Below are 22,108 nucleotides of genomic sequence, written 5' to 3' on the forward strand. Positions count from 1 at the left end.
ACATAATCAAACTTTTGGATACACATGATAATTTTGCGCTCCCGAGTGGCACAGCGGTCTAAGGCACTACATCACAGTGCTTGAGGCGTCACTACAGACCCTGGTTTGATTCTAGGCTGTATCATAACCGGCCGTGATGGGGAGTCCCTTAGGGCGGCACACAATTGGCCCAGCGTCGTCCGGGTTAGGGTTTGGCCGGGTTAAGTCGTCATTGTAAATAAGAATTTGTTCTTAACTGACTTGCCTAGTTAAATAAAAAAAGTTTTAAAAATATATATAATAATAATAATAACCTGAAGAAAAGTGACTGATATCTCTCTGAGGCATTGCGTAACATTGTCACAGATTCTAAATCAAACAACTGGTAGAGCAAACATGCTTCACCCTAGACTAATCAAGCAGGACTACCAATGGCGGGCGTGCTCTTGGGTTTTCAAATGACAATGTGCAGAATAACAGTAAAATGACTTTCTCTGCATTTCATGTCTGTTCTCACGCCAGGTGAAGATGGAGATCATATAATCATCACACCTCTCGAGTCAACTGCCAGCGCTGACACTGAAATTAACTGGTACTTCATCAGAATACCCTTCAGACCAAATTCAAAATATACTACCCACACTTACATGATTCCTTCTAAACAGACAAGACATTTCATCCACTCTTCAGTCCAATTAAAAAAGGCCTCATTCAAATCTCCATTATATAGCCTATCAATTCAAATATCACTTCAAAATAATCTTTTCAGTTTTGGTTGGGAATGGTCCACAGTGCAGTACTAAACAAAATCAGAAAATACAGGAAACATGCCACAGAAAATAGGGAACACAGGACTAAGCAATGCAGAAACACTTTCAAATATGATTTTCACGCTAACTTTATTTTTATACCTCCCCTCATTAATGGCTAAATTGGAAATGCATTATTATGGCTCTTCAAAACGACTTGTGGTCTTGCCAATACCACCAGCCTAGTAAGAAGCAAGATATACACCAAGGCACAACATTGGCTCACAGTGGTAAAAGGGGACTTTGCAAACCCACACTATTACTGTTGGATAGGAGGCCGTAGTGAATGGGTTTTTCCATAGGTTTGATACTCAAACCACTTCAACCACCACTCCCTGTCAAAACAGATTTGCATTTGGCTCATATGATCAGTGTAAAAGCAATATGGTTGAAATAAAGCATACCGGTAATTAGAGGTACTTCAATATCTGTCAATAAGGGGGTTAAACTCTATGTTAGCACAACTTCAGAACAGCACTACTTCATTTTAGGATGGATGTTACCACAAATCTATGATGTAACAGTTGCATACAGCTTTCTATATCCAAGTTGCAACGCTTGTGTTTTATTAAGTCTGTCAAACATGGCCTCTTTCAGTCCACACTGGAAAGAAGGGCTGATTTCCATAATCTTTGTCATTATGAAAGTTAAACGATATTATCTCAAGCGCTCTAACTTCCTGTTGCTGCCACACAATGTCAAACTTACAGTAGTCTTTAGACACCAATATCAAAAATTGTCACAAAAGCAAAATGACCATTTAAAAACACAAAAAAATATTTTACAAAAAATGTATTTTCGCTACAATAGTATGATGCAAATGTACTATCTGAAAAATTGTATTTGACAACTCCCAGACAGTCACAAGACATGCACAAGAACATTTTGCATAGCAAATGGACTACATTGTTCAGAATCTGTTGCTTTTCAAATCATGCAACCGGTTTCAAGGTGTTGCGGAACCAAACGGCTTCTCTACTTAAATATATTCAGTTATTTATACATTTATATACAAAGACCACCTTTAATTAAAAAATAAAACTTCATAGTAATAACTACTTTGTTACATAAAAATATGTTACTATAATCTGGCTATGGCCCTTGCTGTGGCAAGACAGGTGCAGCAGGTGGGAGGGGTTAGAGGTGTCAATCACAGTGGCTAGGATTACCTGACTAAAACGGACACTAAAGCTCCAAGGCCTTAGGATAGTAGTAACAGTTACAATACATACTATGGCAAAAATGTTGCTATGCATTCACATGGTTTTGGCCTTGTCGTTTCCCAATTACTCAATGACAAAACATACAACTCATGTCATTGAAATGTATTGAGGGCTTTTGCCCCCTCTTTCTTTTTCATGTCAACAATGCCAATTCTCTTGATGGAAGGCAGACACTTTGTGAATAGTACACATTTAAAAACAAACAGTCCCTAGTTGCTTCAAAGGGAATGTGTAGAAGTAGGTCTAAGATCTAAGGGGGAGCTAGCAGGATAGCAGGCACACAGGGGTGGTACATAGCAAAAGGTCCTCGGCTTAAACTCCATGGTATAGAAGCAGGCTGGCAGAATGGCAACAGCTGCCATGTTGGGACATATATAAAAAAATATATATACACAAATGTTTGTCACATACACCAGATAGGTGCAGTGAAATGTGTTATTTTATGTGTTGTTTTTAATAGACAGGATAATGGACTCTAAGGACTACTTGATTCAATATGAGGACAATATCCTTAGACGATCGATTTAGTTATTTTTTAGATTCGGAACGATCAAGACGATTCAAGTTAACAGACGTCAAATGAGAAAGGTCAATTTAGCTGGGCCTAGAACACAGACAGTGATAATCTTACAGACGAATATGCTGTCCAGACACTAAAATGGCCCCGTAAGTGCCAACTTGTCCCAAGGGACTGAGAAAGTCACCTCTCCAAAAACACACTTTCTTCTCTTTGTCCGTTGAAACACTGAACTCTATCTGAACTATAGCTAGCAAGGTCCGCCATTGAATTACCTTCACTAAACTTCAATAAAATAGAAACAATTAATGACATGTCAATTGGCCACTATTGGTTGAACAGTCTCTGGTTGGGTTGATGTAATCCAGAAAATACCCCAGATCTACTGTATGTTCTTGCAGTAGAATGATGGCAAACATAGCTGATATTCCAGCCTCCCCATACTGGCGTTGGAATGATGGAACACCGACAGACAAAGCCAAAATACCAGTCGGAAAAGTCCTGTCTTATAGAATGCATATTGTATGGTTTTCAAGACGGCATTTTCAAGTGTAACTGACCTCATGCGTGATCCCTGCATTTATGCATTATCCGAAGTGCATTTGTTTACATGCAGATAAGACTCGTACAAGCTAATGCCAATATTTTCTTTTTTTCTCTTAAGCATCATAAGTGCGTTTTCAATAAATGCCTGGATGTAGCAGAAAGAACCTTTAATAAACTTGCTCCACCACTGACATGTCAGTCCTGTCCTCCAACCTTCCCCACCACCACATCACCTCACAAAAAGCATGTGGAGAGGTCCCCACTAGACCAGGTGCCTCCAACTCTGGTCCTGGAGAGCATGTAGAATTCTATTCAAACCCAGGACTAACACACACAATTCAAATAATCAAGGTCCAGATTGAAGACTGTGATTAATTGATTATTTGACAGGTGTATTAGTACTATAGTGGATCAAAAGCCTGCTCCCCAGTTTCTCTCCGGGACCTGACCTCGTATTCGCAGATCCTGTGGTTGGGTCAATCGCCAAGGAGGGGGAAGCAAAGCAGGGCTCAACCCCACCTGTTCTGCTTCAGCCCGGGGTTGTTCCAAGCCCCTTCCCTCCGCACTCCTCAGTATCCACTCCAGGCCGGGGAGGGGTCACTTGAGGCGGTCGGAGCGGAAGGAGTCTTCCACGGCGGGGTCGGTCAGCATGAGGTCCCCATCCAGCATGCCCAGCCCTTCAAGGGCCAGGGGGTCCATCCTGAGGGGGTCGTCCAGGGCAAAGGAGTCCATCTCAAACCCTGGCACGTGGGACAGGGCGCTGGCGATCTCCTTGGAGAGGCCCAACGAACTGTCTCCTGGTGAAGAAAGAAAAGAGGGCTAGTAATACATAATAATAAATGTTCCATTTAGCAGACGCTTTTATCCAAAGGGACTTAGTCATGTGCGCATACATTTTCGAACGGGTGGCCCCAGCAGGAACCGAATCCACAACCCTTGACATTGTAAGTGCCATACTCTACCCACTGAGCCACTCAGGATTAGTGTTAGTTGTAGGAAAGCATTCCTCTCCTACAAGGGAGAAATAGCCGAAGTGGTAGCCCATTTCTCACCTGTGAGGATGATGTTAGGGACGTTGTGGCATCCCTCTCCCCCAAAGTTCTGGTTGTTAAGGTGCTGCCTATCCCCTGAATCGTGGAGCTCCAGGAAGCCATGGTTGGAGTGGTAGGATTCTTCCTGGTCCTTTCCACCACTCCCACAGCCCAAGCCACCATGGTTGAATGACAGGCTGTCTCCCGGAGTCTCCATGTTGAACTGAGACGGGAACAAAACACCAAACGTGAACTCAGGCAAACAAATACAATATAACAGAACTCAGCAATGAAAGCAGAGGTGCAGTAGTCAATATAAATATGAGCCAGAGAGAAATAAAGTGTCTGCAGAAATAGTATACCTGCTGGTTCTGTCTGGAGGCGATCTGCAGGCCCAGGTAGGGATCATTCAACAGAGAGTTTAACAGTAATGTGTCCTACAACACAAAACACAGGTACTTTAGTGTAAAGACAGAACAACACATCATACCAAGTTGTTGAGTAACATCACCTACAATATGTATTGTAGTAATGAAGTGGGGCTTCATTGATGCTACATCCTACAGGCCAATTTCACTGCGGTGCCAATGTCACAACCCCCCAGCACACAAAGATAGTCTGCTCTCTGGACTGCTATTAATAGAGCCATTCAACAACAGAGCCCAGGATCCATTTCACCTCACTTGGGCATGACATCAGCGTCCCCTCTCAAGTTCCACCCAGCACATTCTGCAGCGAAATAAACTTGTGCGCATGTTCAATGACATCATCTGTCAGAAGGAAGTTGTGAAACAATCTCCAGTGGCAAGTTATGGAGCAGACTTGAGTGAGCATTGGAAATGTATTGAGAAACTATACAGGTCCAGGAAATGTGAAGCATCAAGAAGGAAATTATTGAGCCACAGTTATAATAAGGCCTCATGAATAGCCCAAGTTCTGTTTAATAAATACAGTACCAGCCATTTATTTTTAGAACACCTACTCATTCATGGGTTTTTCTACATTTTTTTACTATTTTCTGCATTGTAGACAGTGAACACAAAACTATGAAATAATAAATAATGTAGTAACCAAAAAAAGTGTTAAATGAAAATATATTTTATATTTGAGATTCTTCAAAGTAGCCACCCTCAGCTTTGTATTCTCTCAAACAGCTTCATGAGGTTTTCCGGGAATGGTTTTCCAAAAGTCTGGAAGGAGTTCCCACATACAGTTGAAGTCAGAAGTTTACATAAACAAGTTTTATTGACTCCAACTTAAGTGTTTCAACCACTCCACAAATTTCTTGTTAACAAACTATAGTTTTGGCAAGTCAGTTAGGACATCTACTTTGTGCATGACAAGTCATTTTTCCAACAATTGTTTACAGACAGATTTCACATATAATTCACTGTATCACAATTCCAGTGGGTCAGAAGTTTACATACACTAAGTTGACTGTGCCTTTAAACCGCTTGGAAAATTCCAGAAAATTATGTCATGGCTTTAGAAGTGTCTGATATGGCCTCCCGGGTGGCGCAGTGGTTAAGGGCGCTGTACTGCAGCGCCAGCTGTGCCATCAGAGCCCTGGGTTCGCGCCCAGGCTCTGTCGTAACCGGCCGCGACCGGGAGGTCCGTGGGGCGACGCACAATTGGCCTAGCGTCGCCCGGGTTAGGGAGGGCTTGGTCGGTAGGGGTGTCCTTGTCTCATCGCGCACCAGCGACTCCTGTGGCGGGCTGGGCGCAGTGTACGCTAGCCAAGGTGGCCAGGTGCACGGTGTTTCCTCCGGCGCATTGGTGCGGCTGGCTTCCGGGTTGGATGTGCGCTGTGTTAAAGAAGCAGCGGTGGTTGGTGGTGGTTGGTGGTTGGTTGTGTATCGGAGGACGCATGACTTTCAACCTTCGTCTCTCCCGAGCCCGTACGGGAGTTGTAGCGATGAGACAAGATAGTACTACTACTACAACAATTGGATACTACGAAATTGGGGAGAAAAAGGGGTAAAAATTCAAACAAAAAAAAAAAGAAGTGTCTAATTGACATCATTTGAGTCAATTGGAGGTGTATCTGTGGATGTATTTCAAGGCCTACCTTCAAACTCAAACAATAGTATGCAAGTATAAACAGCATGGGACCACGCAGCCGTCATACCACTCAGGAAGGAGACGCGTTCTGTCTCCTAGAAATGAACGTACTTTGGTGTGAAAAATGCAAATCAATCCCAGAAAAACAGCAAAAGGACATTGTGAAGATGCTGGAGGAAACCGGTACAAAAGTATGGAATCCACAGTAAATTGAGTCCTATATCGACAAAAAAATGCCAGACTACGGTTTGCAAAAATCATACTTTTTTGGAGAAATGTCCTCTGGTCTGATGAAACAAAAATAGAACTGTTTGGCCATGTTTGGAAGAACAAGCAAGCCGAAGAACACCATCCCAACCATGAAGCACGCGGGTGGCAGCATCATGTTGTGGGGGTGCTTTGCTGCAGGAGGGACTGGTGCACTTCACAAAATAGATGGCATGAGGTAGGAAAAGTATATATTGGATATATTGAAGCAACATCTCAAGACATCAGTCAGGAAGTTAAAGCTTGGTCGCAAATGGGTCTTCCAAATGGACAATGGCCCCAAGCATACTTCCAAAGTTGTGGCAAAATGGCTTAAGGACAACAAAGTCAAGGTATTGGAGTGGCCATCAAAAATCCCTGACCTCAATCTTATAGAAAATGTGTGGGCAGAACTGAAAAAGCGTGTGCGAGCAAGGAGGCCTACAAACCAGACTCAGTTACACCAGCTCTGTCAGGAGGAATGGGCCAAAATTCACCCAACTTATTGTGGGAAGCTTGTGGAAGGCTACCCGAAAAGTTTGACCCAAGTTAACTTTTTATGGCTGCAGGGGCAGTATTGAGTAGCTTGGATGAAAAGGTGCCCATTGTAAAACAGCAAGCTCCTCAGTCTCAGATGCTAATATATGCATATTATTAGTAGTATTGGATAGAAAACACTAAAGTTTCCAAAACTGTCAAAATATTGTCTGTGAGTATAACAGAACTGATATTGCAGGCGAAACCCTGAGGAAAATCAAAACAGGAAGTGGCTTCTATTTTGAAAACTGCATGTTCCATAGCCTCCCATTGCTGGATTTAAAGGGATATGAATCAGATTCCTTTTCCTATCGATTCCTCAAGGTGTCAAGTCTTCAGACATAGTTTCAGGCTTTTATTTTGAAAAATGCACCAGAACGATAACATCGTGTCAAGTGGTCATATGAGTTTTGCTCGTGCAACAGAATTTGGACAGCCATTGTTTTCCCCTCTCCTACTGTGAAAGACATTTGCGGTTGATATATTATCGATTATATATTTTTAAAACAACCTGAGGAATGATTATAAAAAACGTTTGACATGTTTCTGTGGACATTATGGAAACTATTTGGAATTTGTGTCTGCGTTGTCGTGACCACTCTTTCCTGTGGATTTCTGAACCTAACGCGACAAACAGAGGTATTCTGGTTCTAAAAATAATCTTTATGGAACAAAAGGAACATTTGTTGTGTAACGGAGTCTCGTGAGTGAAAACATCCGAAGATCAAAGGTAAACGATTAATTTGATTGCTTTTCTGATTTTCGTGACCGAGCTACCTGATGCTAAGTGTACTCAATGTTTTATCGTGCGATCGATAGACTTACACAAACGCTTGTCTTGCTTTCGCTGTAAAGCATCATTTCAAAATCTGACACGACAGGTGGATTAACAAAAGGCTAAGCTGTGTTTTCCTATATTACACTTGTAATTTCATGAATATAAATATTTACAGTAATATTTATTGTATGTAGCGCTATGCTATTCAGCGGTTGATGACACTTATCCCGATATCGGGATTGCAGCCATAACAAGTTAAACAATTTAAAAGGCAATGCTACTAAATACTAATTGAGTGTATGTCAACTTCTGACCCACTGGGAATGTGATGAAGGAAATAAAAGCTGAAATAAATAATTCTCTCTACTATTATTCTGACATTTCACATTATTAAAATGAAGTGGTGATCCTAACTGACCTAAAACAGGGATTTTTTTCCTGGATTAAATGTCAGGAATTGTGAAAAACTGAGTTTAAATGTATTTGTCTAAGGTGTATGTAAACTTCCGACTTCAACTGTGTGCTGAGCACTTGTTGGCTTCTTTTCCTTCATTCTGCGGTCTAACCCATTCCAAACCATCTCAATTGGGTTGAGTTTGGGTGATTGTGGAGGCCAGATCATCTGGTGCAGCACTCCATCTCTCTCCTTTGTGGTGAAATATTCCTTAAACAGCCTGGAGGTGTGTTTTGGGTCACTGTACTGTTGAAAAACAAATGATAGTCCCACTAAACCTGAGTTGACAAGGTAAAAATCTGTCGTTCTGGCACTGAGCAAGGCAGTTAACCCACTGTTCCCCGGGCACCGAAGACGTGGATGTCGGTTATGGCAGCCACCCCGCACATCTCTGATTCAGAGGGGTTGGGTTAAATGCGGAAGACACATTTCGGTTGAATGCATTTAGTTTTACAACTCACTAGATATCCCCTTTTCCCAAGTGCAAACCAGATGGGATGGCATATTGCTGCAGAATGCTGTGGTAGCCATGCTGGTTAAGTGTGCCTTGAATTCTAAAATCACAGACAGTGTCACCAACAAAGCACCCCCACACCATCACACCTCCTCCTCCATGCTTCACGGCGGGAACCACACACGCAGAGATAATCTTTCCACCTACTCTGCGTCTCACAAAGACACAGCGGTTGGAACCAGAAATCTCAAATTTGGACTCATCAGACCAAAGTAGATTTCCACCGGTCTATTGTCCATTGCTCATGTTTCTTGGCCCAAGCAAGTCTCTTATTATTGGTGTCCTTTAGTATCCTCTGCAGCAGAGGTAACTCTGGGTCTTCCTTTCCTGTGGCGGTCCTCATGAGAGCCAGCTTCATCATAACGCTTGACGTTTTTTGTGACTGCACTTGAAGAAACTTTAAAAGTTCTTGAAATGTACCATATTGACTGACCTTCATGTCTTAAAGTAATGATGGACTGTCGTTTCTCTTTGCTTACTTGCTGTTCTTGCCATAATATGGACTTGATATTTTACCAGATAGGGCTATCCTCTGTATACCACCCCTACCTTGTCACAACACAACTGATTGGCTCAAATGCATTAAGAAAATAAATTCCACAAATTCACTTTTAACAAATTGAAATGCATTCATGAATCTGGTTGAGAGAATGTCAAGAGTGTGCAAAGCTGTCATCAAGGCAAAGGGTGGCTACTTTGAAGAATCTTAAATATAAAATAGATTTAGATTTGTTTACAAGTTTTATTCTATAATGTAGAAAATAGTAAAAATGAAGAAAAAAATCCTAACTTTTGACTGGTACTGTATATCCCATGACAGCAGAGTAATGTGTCATATGTAAAGAGATAAACATATTATACTATTTGATACTTGAGGATGTCACACACTAATTTGCATGGCCAAATGTATAAATAAATCAGCTGATTATATAAATATACAATACAAAATAGTGAGCTAATTCTAGTTTAGATGACAGAGTGAACTCTTAAAATATGTCCTGGTGTGACCAAAAGCCATCAGGCTGACACTTGTTATGGTCTTCATAATAGATGTGCAGATGATTACATAATCCGGATCATTCTAGTTGACCTCAGTTTCTATCACAACATTGCGCTTGCTTTAAAACCATGCGTTTACAGAGTGGTGAGGTAGGTTAACCGTGACGGACCGATAGTAGGAGGACAGAGGAAATTGTGTCTTTATTCGGCAAATTGCAGGAGTGTGTTGTGTGTATGGGCTAGCACTGACTCCACTCACATTGTAGAGGCCCAGGTCTGTGGCCAGGGAGTGGCTGATGTGCTGCAGCTGGGGAAGACTTCCCTGCTGCCTTTGCTGCTCCATCTGCTGCTGTTGGTCTTGCTGGTCCTGTTGTTGTTGCTGCTGGTGCTGCTGTTGCTGGGTCGACTGCAGGTCTTGCGTCTGCAGGCACTGGGAGTTCTGGCCCTGCTCACCCTGCTTCTCAATTTTGACTGACACCCTATGCTGCTGCTGCTGGTTCTGGACATTGCGCAGGTTCTGCAGGTGCAGCTGCTGGAGGGCCTGCTGAGACTGGGCACGTTGCTGCTGGTGCAGCTGGTATTGCAAATGCAGCTGATGGTGTTGGTGTTGATGCTGCTGTTGTTGTTGTTGTAGTACCACGGACGGCTGGGAGAGCTGTTGTCCTGCCTGAGAGGCCTGCTGGGATGTTGGAGGACCTGGCTGATGAAGCTGCTGCTGAGGTTGGCTGAAGGGGTAGGGAGGGAGCCTCTGGTCCATGGGCAGTTTGCTGGTGTCCAGAGGGACGCCCTGGGAGGAGATAAACACATTGATTGGAAATGGAATACAAACTCAATTGGCATGCAGGTCAGCCAATGTTATGGTGTCATGTAGGCTTGAGCTGAATACAGTATAAACTATATACTGGGGTATTTTTTAAATACCCATGGCATGATTTTCAAAACAATTGAGTTAGTTTTTTCATCAATTTGAATACTTGTTATTTTTAAATAAACACCTACAGTCAACTTGTGCACTAGGTTAATAGATAAAACAGCATTAGCTACACTTGCATGCTGACGAAAAGGGCAGTTTACTTAAAAACTAGCAGTATTTCAATCTTCTCGATTCATCATAATTAGAAGTACAGCGCCATCTCCCATCCCTGGATTGAGGTAGGTTTTCCGAGCCATATCTCGCGCCGGCTCCGTGGCGTCCACATTATGGCATAGCACAGTTCCAACCAGAGAGAGAAGTAATTAACATCTAGTCAGGCTCTTTTGGCTAAGTGGCTAGCTTGCAAGATCAATCTTCTTGGTTACAGCAGAGACAAATCCCCTGCTGGATCAAGATCCCTGACATCTACTATTTGTTTTGTGTGCAGCACAGGAACGGCATAAAGGTATGAACATCTGGATACCGCCCAACCCCAGGGCAGTGCTTATTCTGATTAAGTCATGGTAAAAGGAGAAAGTAGGTAGACATTACCTGTGTTATGGAGGACAAGTTAGGAGAGATGGTGGGGGAGAACTGTTTGGAGTGGTGCCGGCGAGACTCCCCTCCCATGGGTAGGATCAGAGGGGAGAGCTGAGCTCGTCTCCGTGGCGACGTGCTGAGAGGCGACTGCCCCTGGCTAGTTAACAATGGCGAATAAGAGGCGCACGAGCCGGACCCTCCCACCCCGCTACTGTAACTAGGGTTACTGGCTGCGGTCTGGAGGGACTGGCCACTCAGGGAGGAGTTGCTGAGGCAGGAGTGCAGGGATTGGTTGCTGAGGGAAGACTGAAGGGAGGGGGAGGAACTAAGGGAGGACTGCAGGGACGGGTTGCTAAGCGACGAGTGCAAGGAGGTGGAGCTGAGGGAGTTGGGGAAAGAGTGGCTACTGAGAGATGATTGGATGTTGGGGTTGCTTAGCGAGGACTGCAAGGAGGGGTTACTGAGAGTGCCCTGAAGAGATGCCAGGAGACCTGTTCAAATAAACAAGACAAATAAACAGATCAGAATATATAGCTAAATAAAACACACATTTTCAGTCCTGGTGTGAAAAGTTGTGGTAATGCGTACATAATACACTGGACAAGAATATGTAAAGTGTTGGTCCCATGTTTCATGAGCTGAAATAAAAGATCACAGAAATGTTCCATATGCACAAAAAGCTTGTGTCTCTCAAACTTTGCGAACAAATTTGTTTGCCATTGAAAAGGAGTGGGACAAAAATTGTACAGGCCACAATCAACAGGCTGATCAACTCTATGCGAAGGAGATGTGGGAAATGGTGGTCACACCGGATACTGACTGGGTTCTGTTACACGCCCCAACCTTTTTTTTAAAGGGACTGTATCTGTGAGGAACAGATGCATATCTGTATTCTCAGTCATGTAAAATCCATTGATTGAAATAAATTCCTATTGCCTGGTTTCCTTATATGAACTGTAACTAAAATCTTTATATTTTTGTTTAGTGTATCAGACTACGAACATCAAAATTCACTGAAGATGTATTGAGACAGTTTGTCTCCTGGCGATCATATCAGGAGGTATAACGCTAGCTCAGTCCCCTGAAGAGGCCCTGAGCTGCAGGGTGCATCTCAAGAGTCAAACTAGGTTTCCTTTCATTGTCTCCTATCCTTAATTTGCACTGATGTGAAAGAAATAGAATAATAACAGCAAATATCTGGTAAGCATTCACCATACTGTTTTCACCCGTTTCCATCAGTGACGAAGAGACAAGACGAGAAGAGCAAGCCACCTCAGACTATTGACATGCACCCTAGGCCTTGCCTCTAGACTGAAGTGTGTGGTCGGCCAAATCACCTCAACACAGCTAAGGTCAGTAGGGCCATATAAAATCTGTTTAATTTCTTGCCTGATTACAGTTAGTTTTATTTACCCAAATTCCGTAGAGTTTTTCCAGGTCTCCGTTTTCCCCACAACAATGCTTAAACCACATAAGGAGACCACTTTTGAGGTCTTGGAATTTTTTGGGAACTTTTGAGTGTAGTTACCCTTTAAAACCAGCGCACACCTAGCAAGAGGCTGTTCAGCTGTGTTCTTGTTATGATAGATTTTGAAAAACAAACACCCACTGGATTGATGCAAATAATCATGATATCATTCTGCCAGGTAGGCATAGGCTTTGCAGTTAACATTTAATTTAGAAGGTTTTTGGGAAAGTCTTTCCATCTACCAGAAGACTGTTTTCATTAGCATCATCGCTAACAGCTTACACAAAGTGGTAACTGCGTGCACCGCACATACACAGATGGGGGAATTCTCGTTGCCTCTTCAGAAAGTTGCAGGAAATACAAATCACTGATGCATTCTGGTCATGTCTTATGATAAACCTGGGCAAATTAATTAATTTTCACTACATTTCGTTGACTCCCTACTAAGTTCAATAAAAAAAATGTACATTGTTAAATTACATTTTATTGTCTAGATTATCTGATTCTCCACGTTCTCTACATCAGGGATTTTTTAGGGCCCTAGGACAGCTACTTCTTCCGAATGCACAGCCCTGCACTTTCTAAATAAATCTTACACGCACCAACCTAAATTAATATCGGCCTGTCTCCCTCTTGCACCAACACCCACTAGCTTCCTCCGTTTGATTCACAACTTAGACATTTTAGCTTGTATGACAGAAAGGGTTGTATTGTTCCTAGCATGCTTGCATGAGCGCACACACAAACATACACGCAAGAGAGAGGTGCTGAAGATCAACATGGGATACAATAGCACACACACTCTTTAGCCTGTGTCCCACCGCCCCTCCCTCTACCTGGCGAGTGGCGGAAGGCGTTGCTGGCATTAATGCCCAGCTGGGTGAGGGTGGTGGCCAGGTTGCCAGTGCTGCTGCCCCCACTCAGGGACGAGGGGTAGCCCGGCTCGTCTGGGTCCAGGGGGGTGGGCAGCGGCGACGGGAAGTGCAGGATGGAGAGGTCGGGCAGGGAGCCCCCCGTGTTCAGGGCTGAGGGGGCATGGGGGGTGCTGGAGTGCTGGTCCAGGGAGGGGAGGATACTGGAGGAGGAGATGGAGAAACTATTTAGAAAGACAAGAGAAACCACAGTGGTCTCTCACATTCGGCAAGAATTAGACACTGTGGTGTGAGTGATTTCCAGACAGATAGGGTGACCTCAGTGTCCAAGAACTAAACTGACTCACACCCAACATCAGCCTCCAGACACACATAGCAAGACAGAGAAAACAGAGAGAAAAAGAACAGAAGAATAGACCGAGGGGAGAAAGCGAACGAGAGAATAAATTACAGAGGAGAGAGAACAAGAGGAAAAAAAGACATGGGAGATAAAGAGCAAGTGAAAGAGAGGGAAAAAGAAAGAGAAAGTCCACTCCACACATTCCAATCTAAACCCCAACTATAAGAGAATCATAAAATAATGTGCAACGGAAAGGCTACGGGGGAGTGTAACGTCATGTCAAACAACCCTCTGCATCCCTGATTACACCGACTGCTAGTCATGACCAAGAAGAGGAGGATAGACAGAGGCTGAAAACAGGGGAAGATATTTCAAATGGCTGTTTCAATGGAGAACAAATGGAGATTGAGCTGAGGCTTTTACAGCAACAGATAGTGTTCAACAGAAAATCGGCCATGGATTAATTGGTCATACCTGAGGGCACACGCCAGCCATAGTACAATACTGTGTCTCCTATCAGACTCCCCTCCATATATCGCTGATTCACATTAAATTAAACAAATTACATTAAATGTAAGCAGCAAAGACAAATTACATTAGGTCTACATTCAAGCACAACATCGCAGGTTTTTATAACCGTGTGTCTCCACTGAAACAGATTACTGTAGATAATTGTGTTCAAACTTCAAAAGCCACAGACATTTCCACATAAGTTATTCTATCCTGTGAGAAAAGCTGTAGAAATGACTTGGATGTGTTTTAGAAGGATTGACTTACTTAATACCGGGAACTTCACAGGACTTGGGTCGAGAAGACAGCAGGGGCAACTTCTTGGTGTCCCAGGGCTTGAGCAGTATGCCCTGATCCAGAACGTTCTCCTCAATGGAGGGAACTGGGTACGGAAACACTGTGGGTGACAAACAACATGATTGAGGAAATCAATTCACTGTCTCGTGGTCACAAGCATTTCTTTCAATTGTCAAGATTATTTGTGGTGTGTTTAAAGTAGGACAGAATTGTTAGTGTACAGCGAGTGGGACTTTTAGGCTCACTTCTTCTCCCCTCTCCTTCACTCTGACCTGGAGGAGCACAGAGAGACAAGTCAGAGCACTGGGGCAAACTGGGAATGGGCTTAAGGCACAATCACACTTAAGCAATTATAACAATATAGTCATTTAGCAGACACTTATCTAAGTTGCAAACCCTCAACTCCCACTCCGATTTGTTAACTAAAAACATATGCTCTTGTTTTAGTCTTTAGTGAGTCCTCACCTGTGAGTCTGCCCTGAGGGGTGAGTGTGTGTCCAGCACTGAAGGGGTCTCCTGCAGGGGGGTTCATCACACTGGTGTGGAGGGCAGAGTCTGAGTTGGTCCTGCATAGAGAAAAGGAATCAGGAGAGGAGAAAGATATATCCAGGGGGTCTCTTTCCATTGCCACATCAACCACAAACACATTCTCCAAACAGGAACCAACTACTCAAGCCAATCCATGACTCATTAGAAAAGTCCTCCGGTAACCACATCATGACAATCACCACTTGACTTTTACTTCTACTCAGCCACAAACTAACTCCATCCATGATATTGGAACTCAGCCTTAAATATAAATTCATTCAATATAAAAAGGATCAACAAATAAAATATACAAGCTCTTGGAAGATCTTTGAATGGCCATCTCGCACTGGCACAATTGTCTGTTAATGTCTTCCCCAGGACAGTAAGTTGATGCCCTATGTTGAGGGGGAGAAGAGAAGATAGATGGAGAGGGCGGGATTCACCTGTTGAGTGCCATGGTGGGGAGGCGAAATAACTGGCTTTTGTCTCCTGGGAAGTTGCCCGAACAGTTCCTTTCATGATCAACAACAAAAATTGCCATTATTCTCCAAAGAAGGATAATACATTTTTAAAAATGTAAAGATAGAAGGCTTGGGACAAACGGCGAGCATAGGAGATGCAGAGACAGAGGGAGGAAAAGAGGGAGAATGACATTCTACAGAACACATGGCCCATCCCATAGATACTTTTCACTCATGTTGGTGGATACAGAGAATACTGAGTGCATTTGTGGGTGTGTGTTACTGCATGCTCATGTGCACGAATGTATGCATTCACAAGAGTGAGCTTGCGCTCATGCGTGTGTGTGCTCATGTGCTTCTGTAAGAATGGCTATTATGAAAGAGGTTCTTAAATTCTCTGCTAAAATGGGGTCTCGCAGCGATTGGTTCACATCAGTAGAACTTACGAGGCTGTTTATCAGTGTTTCCAGACCCCAGTGCTGATCTGGAAAGAATCGGACAGACTTGTGCCGACTCCACCATAAACAAACTTCAGGAGCAGCTCCCTCCATTCACCTGATTAATGGAGGCCATTCCCCAAAGTGCAGCATCCAAGCGAGCAGGGATGAGAAACGCTGGTTTAGAGCGGCCTTCATTTTATTCATGTGTCAAAGCAAATGTATAGGTCTACTCGACATGCCTTGCCTTTTTTTGCAGAGATTAAGATAAGTGGAACTGTTGGGAGGTGTGTAAGAGTCATAATTTCATGTCAAAGCCAGCTTTCCTTTCTCAAAGAGTATGTCCTTTTCCATTTAGCAGAGAAAGAAAGAAAAGAAAAGAAAGAAGAGGACTGGCAAGAGAAAAGCAGTGGGAGTTTCTTTCCAAAACTTGAAAAAAAAAAAAAGTGTATTCAGATGCCAGAAAAAAGGGAGGAAAGTGGAGAAAATTAAACAACTAAAAGTTCTGAAAAGCAACTGAATTCAAGGCTATGAAGGAAAGCTAAAACCAGGCGTCTTGTTAGTAAGTCCCAATTGCGTTAGTATGCATTGTTACCTTGAGAGCAAGCTATAATGCTGCAGAGAAAAACAACTAAGCACGATACATCAAAAATGAACAGGCTTCCCTGGGGATACCCATGTCTCTGCAGATTGGGGTCCACTCCAGAACATTACCTTCTCCAACTAGTGTCCGGAGGTGGGGACAGATAGGCTGAGTTGTATGGAGAGCTGTCCACCTGAGGAGCACACAAGTCAAGGCAACAACTAAATCTACTCTTCTCATCCACAATCAGGGATTTACAACCAGGGATTTGGTCAGCACAACATAGAAAATGACAAAATAATATATTATCAAAGCAGTCCTTTGCCTAAGTAAAGCAAAACTCTGGATTAGCTCCTAGATTGTGCTTTGTGGAATACCTCCCAGACTCTGGTCTAAGAGGTATTGTGAAGGATACTTACTCTCCTGTAGGGGCGCACTGGGGAGATGAAGCGTCTGTCCCTCTGGACCCGTTCTACCAGGCCATGGTGCCGTGTGGAGCGACTGGAGTCCAGGTTAGAGTGGAATAAACCCTAAGAGAGGGGGAAAGATGAGAGAAACAAGTAGGAGAACAGAGAAACAGAAAGGGAGAGAGGATAAAGAGGGGTGCAAGAGAAGAGGGAGAGATGCCATGGTGGTGTTTAAATTGGTGTTAAGTGATTGTATGGATAGATTTTTAGGCTATATATTAATGTGGACCTACACACACACTGAGGATTTTTAAAAAAAGGTGAGCCTCTCTCACCTGAAAGTCGCCTGGGTTCCTGCCGATCTGATTAACGTTGGGTAGGGAGCCCCCATAGTACGGGCCCTGGGTTCTAGCCAGACGCACTTTCTGAGCCTGGATCTGGAGAACAAAGAGGCAATGGAGACTTTATGAATACCTAATGTCTTCTGTAAGACAAACTGCAGTACTTGTGTCCTTGAAATATTTCACTGCTGGATTGAGATAATCAAATGGGTAACAAGATCATCAAGAGTTTGTTGTTGTGTGCTTCATCACCTGCAGAGCTGTGGTTGTCCTATGTCACAATAGAATGTTTGAAATGAGCTGGCCCGTTCTTTTAGTACGACACTGTCTGACCATTTTCATTAATGACACAGGCAAACATCTTGGTGTCTTTTCAGACCTTGTTCTTTTGAGTAAGAACTTGACATGTTATAATGTGCTGTCCTGCCTCTGACATCTTTCATGCAGTCTCTCAACCTTTAAAACAGAGGGCAGTGAGTTCATCATTGTAAAAGATATGGACAATCATTCACAGGGAAAACCACACGTACTGAGGAAAAGCTGCTAAATTATTATTTCTAAGAAAAATAAGAACTTTGAAAACAGTCACAAAGCAACAACATCCCCACCAGCATATTGGATATTGATATTGATAATAACACCCAGGAGTTAACTAATACATTTCAAGTTGGACAAAACATTTCCAGTGAGGTGACAGTGAGAAAATACTGCTTTGTGTACCTTTGTGACATTGGCAGTGTAAAATATTATGACAGCAGAACAATTTGAGACAAGGTCTTCATAGGACATAAGATTAAATCTGCTCTTACAAAGTTCCCTTCCCTTCTGAAATTGATTAATATGAACCACTACTGTTCCAGAATAGAAATTAGATAGACCTACTGTGTCATATTTTACAAAGCCATCTAAAAATGCCCAAAAGCATTAAAGCTGGAATCCTTAATTGTGAAACTGCGATATTACAACAACAAATAAGTTAACAAACACAGTTTCTTTCCCCTCTGACATCACTGCACCAGTGATAGAACAGCAGAATATGTGCTACAATTTTTACTATGATGGGTGACGCTCCTCACCTTCACTTCGTCAACAAAACAAATGCAATAACAACGACCATGGGGCGGAAGGTGAAGCTGTTTCCCCTACTGCAGATTCAATCCCCTCTCTTTTACATAGGCCTAGCCACAGGCGAATAGGATTACAGTAGCTAGAGCTTTCAGTATTCATCACACTGGTGAAAATATGAATTCTCCACATATACAGGCTGTACAACCAAACTGATGAATAAATACAATAAATGAATGGAAGTGGGAAAATCCATGGTAACAGATTCGCACAGACTCAGATTAATACCAAACAAAAAAAACATTGATTTATAAGTTTAACAAACCAAAGAACTCTTTTCACAAGTACTAGTTTTAACAATTTCCATTGAACATTTTACAAAAGCACATTTACAGGATGAACTGTGCAGATACAAAGTCTGGAAACAGAATAAAACTGAGTGAGAATTTGCCGAAATTCTGTTATCAAACTTTGCACCTGCACAGTTTTTCCAGTAAATGTTTTTAATTTACTGAGTAAATTGTTCAAAGTAGTCATTGTGCATAGAATTGCATGGTTTGTTAAACTTTGAAATCAATTGTTTTTGTTTGACATACATTTTAAAAAGTGAAGTCTCAGCGTAATTCTGTACTACTTTACTGCATAGTTCGTGCCTGCTCACTCTCTCACACACACACACACAAGTTTCGCAGCATGCTCCGTCTCCATTTACCGGTAACTGTGCCCCTGCCTTGCTATTAGGCTGATTGGACGACCCTGACAAAAAGTATATTAGATGAGGAGGTTGTAAAGGACAAGACTCAACGGAATTCCCAGAAAAGGCAGTGGTTGAGATGGCAATGGGGATTTACCGTGAATGAAGGAAGTAGGGTGTTATGAGCGGTTGGGATGAGCCAAGACTTGAGCCATTGAATGTGCTGCTCAACAATGCAATTTATGAGAGGGTGAGTCTTTGGGCTCCAGAGTGGCGCAGCGGTCTAAGGCACTGCATCACTAAAGTCCCTGGTTCGAATACAGGCTGCATCACATCTGGTCATGATTGGGAGTCCCATTGGACAGCGCATAATTGGCCCAGCGTTGTCCGGGTTTGGCTGGGGTAGGCAGTCATTATAAATAAGAATTTGTTCTTAACCGACTTGCCTAGTTAAATAAAGGTTTAAAAAAAATTGAATCACTGATTATGATTTGCCCTCTTCTCCTTTCTATTCCTCCTTCTCAGTCTCCATCACATTCACCTCAAAATGTATAGGCTATTCGTAGAAGGGGGAAATTGTGGGCATTAACATGTTTCTAAAAGATTGAATGTTCAAAAAAAGATGTTCATAAATGAATTAATAACCAAATTAATATTTTTTATGTTTGAATATCAGTTCAAGCGTATTTACTTCAAATGGAAAGATCCTTAGAATAAACTCTGGGGTGTATACATTGTCTTGCAACAGAAACCTGTTTAAGAACCAAAACGTACACAAACAGAGCAAACGATGAAAAACGGGAGAAGACCTACCGGAATTTGTCCAATAGAAACTCTCGTTTTCGTTAAAAAAAAAAATGTTTGGAGTAAACGGCTTGCATCAGAATCGGCGTAATTAATACAGCCGTGGAGTTCCTATAAACACACCATTTTGTGAATGTTAAACTCAGTGGAAAAATAATTGAGTTGGTTGCAGTATGCCAAGAGTTTGCAATCTGTTCTGCTGTGGTGGTTGACAGCAGCCACTATGAACCACTTCACTTGATGTACAGTCTTATTTGACAAACTAGCTAACTAACTCAGCACTGAAAAGCTAACGTTATGCCAAAACATGGCTGGTAACTAACGTTATCAACCAGTCACACAGTTCAGCAGTTCTTACGTAGCTTGGTTTGTAAATGTAGGAGAAACGAAAATATATTAACAAGTTGTTTATAACTACAATGTCTCGTTAACATTCGCTTGCTAATTAGTTAGCTAGCTAACGTTAAGTAACGTAACGAACTAGTTAACGTTAGCTACTGAATTTGAAATACTATTTAGCCACAGGTGGCTAACTCAGGGCTAGCTAACTAGTTTATTTACGCTAACGTTAGTTAACTAGCTAGCTGGTTCGCATGACACTTTTGACAAGTTAGATAAGATAGCAATCAACATCGTCGTTAGCTAGTTAACGTTAGGTGAAATAACTAGACATTCAAACTCCAACAGATAAAAGGCAAATCGTGGATAACGAACGTTCATTCTTGGCTAGAGTTAGTTAGCTAACGTTATATTAGTTTATAATGTTCGTATTTTTTTGTTTACCCTCTTGACAAGCCCCGGGCCTGTACTTACTCCAGCTTTCCTCTCTTGCCTCCCCCCTCCGACTTACCCTGGTAGAGGTGATGTCCATCATAACCTCTTGAAAAGCGGCAGTCTCTTCAGCCTGACGTTGGGTATGTAGAGCTATTTTCTCGCTAAATTTTCGAGGGTTTGATGCCCCGGACCCAGCACCCGAACTGGGTCCTGCTCCGGGTCCACAACCGCCTACATCCGTAGCAGACATCTTTGCCGAACGACTTTACGCAGTGGGATGATCTGACTTGGTCGTCACGAACGTTAGTTACCATAGCCACAAAGTGATAAGGGCCGCCTATTTCTACAATGTATCTTCTTAAAATGTTATTTTGAACCTAACATGAACAACACAGTTAACCCTAAACGAACACCAAAAAGCTATTTTTTGTTTTCATGAATTTGTACGATAAAGCCCATTTTTACTTTATGTCTGTAGTAACTAGCTAGTCGAAACCATCTGACTTGTGGGAGGACAAGAGGGGAGGAGAAAGTCAGAGCGCCCAAACGCAATCTGGGACATGTAGTTTATTTTTATATATTTTTTTATATATAAGGCTAGATCAATACAGAAATTACAGTTCTGTATAATGGATATTTTGGATATTGATTAAAAAACGTTAACTATTGTATTGGTTGGTTTCCTCAAATAAAAGGGCTGCATATAAACAAGATTATTCAGTCGTAAAATACACTGCCACACTGGTTGTCTGATCACTATCGTACTCATCACAAATCCTATCACTCTCCAGGGGAAAAATAACTAGGCAACATGTTGAAAATTATTTCAGATTATTTTTAATCAGTCAACCAGGTACAGATAAACAAGTCCTGGTTTAAAAGTGAACATAAAAACAAGAGCAGCCATTTCAATTATTCAAACTCAAGTTCTACAAGAGAATAGAGGACTATATCTCAAAGCTTTCTCACCACATGGCAGTGAAATAAGGGCCTATATGTTGATCTCAATGTAAGGCTCTGACAAAGAGCAAACACTCCATTTAGCTTTTTAAGGATTTAAAGTAATAGCCAGCTGTATATGCTCTTATTATGTTTATGCAGGGGCTAGGCAGTCATACTACTGAACAAACAAATGTTCTGTGTACAATTCAGGACACTGCTAGTCAGATTTCACAGCCAGAACAACATTAGGATTGCTATAATATCAATCCAGGAGTTATAAATTACTCAAAGTGCTAATATTTCCTTTTTCAATTCGGTAATTTTGACCACATCATCACGGTATACAGAAAGCTGTTTGTGAAGTATGTCATTGTTTATGTAAAAAATATAGATACATTAACATTTTCAAATATCTAAAATAGAAAATGTTATATGATG

The 22,108-nt window shown here is 42.2% G+C and overlaps 1 protein-coding gene across 1 annotated transcript; it reads right to left on the reverse strand.

Annotated features, from left to right (window-relative positions):
* Positions 1-861: 861 nt before the first annotated feature.
* On the reverse strand, positions 862-21,248 carry LOC110513449 (CREB-regulated transcription coactivator 2). Its single transcript, XM_021593285.3, has 14 exons — positions 20,805-21,248; positions 17,386-17,487; positions 17,063-17,173; positions 16,775-16,836; positions 15,606-15,674; positions 15,100-15,200; positions 14,880-14,906; positions 14,605-14,734; positions 13,452-13,690; positions 11,160-11,638; positions 9,954-10,481; positions 4,468-4,542; positions 4,127-4,328; positions 862-3,871 (listed from the first exon to the last, which is right to left on the reverse strand). The coding sequence occupies exons 1-14, from the start codon at positions 20,976-20,978 to the stop codon at positions 3,672-3,674; spliced, it is 2,499 nt and encodes an 832-aa protein (XP_021448960.3). The 5' UTR covers positions 20,979-21,248; the 3' UTR covers positions 862-3,671.
* Between the last annotated feature and the right edge of the window lie 860 nt (positions 21,249-22,108).

This window comes from Oncorhynchus mykiss, chromosome 3 (genome assembly GCF_057628025.1).
Source record: "Oncorhynchus mykiss isolate SJ-2025 chromosome 3, ASM5762802v1, whole genome shotgun sequence".
Lineage (NCBI taxonomy): Eukaryota > Metazoa > Chordata > Actinopteri > Salmoniformes > Salmonidae > Oncorhynchus > Oncorhynchus mykiss.

Coding starts and splice junctions, on each gene's coding strand:
- LOC110513449 (XM_021593285.3), bottom strand. CDS start 20,978: ATGTCTGCTACGGATGTAGGCGGTTGTGGACCCGGAGCAGGACCCAGT. Junction 13,691..14,604: donor TGTGAAGTTCCCGGTATTAA/GTAAGTCAATCC, acceptor CTCCTCCTCCAG/TATCCTCCCCTCCCTGGACC. Junction 4,543..9,953: donor CAGACCTGGGCCTCTACAAT/GTGAGTGGAGTC, acceptor TTTGTGTTGTAG/GACACATTACTGTTAAACTC.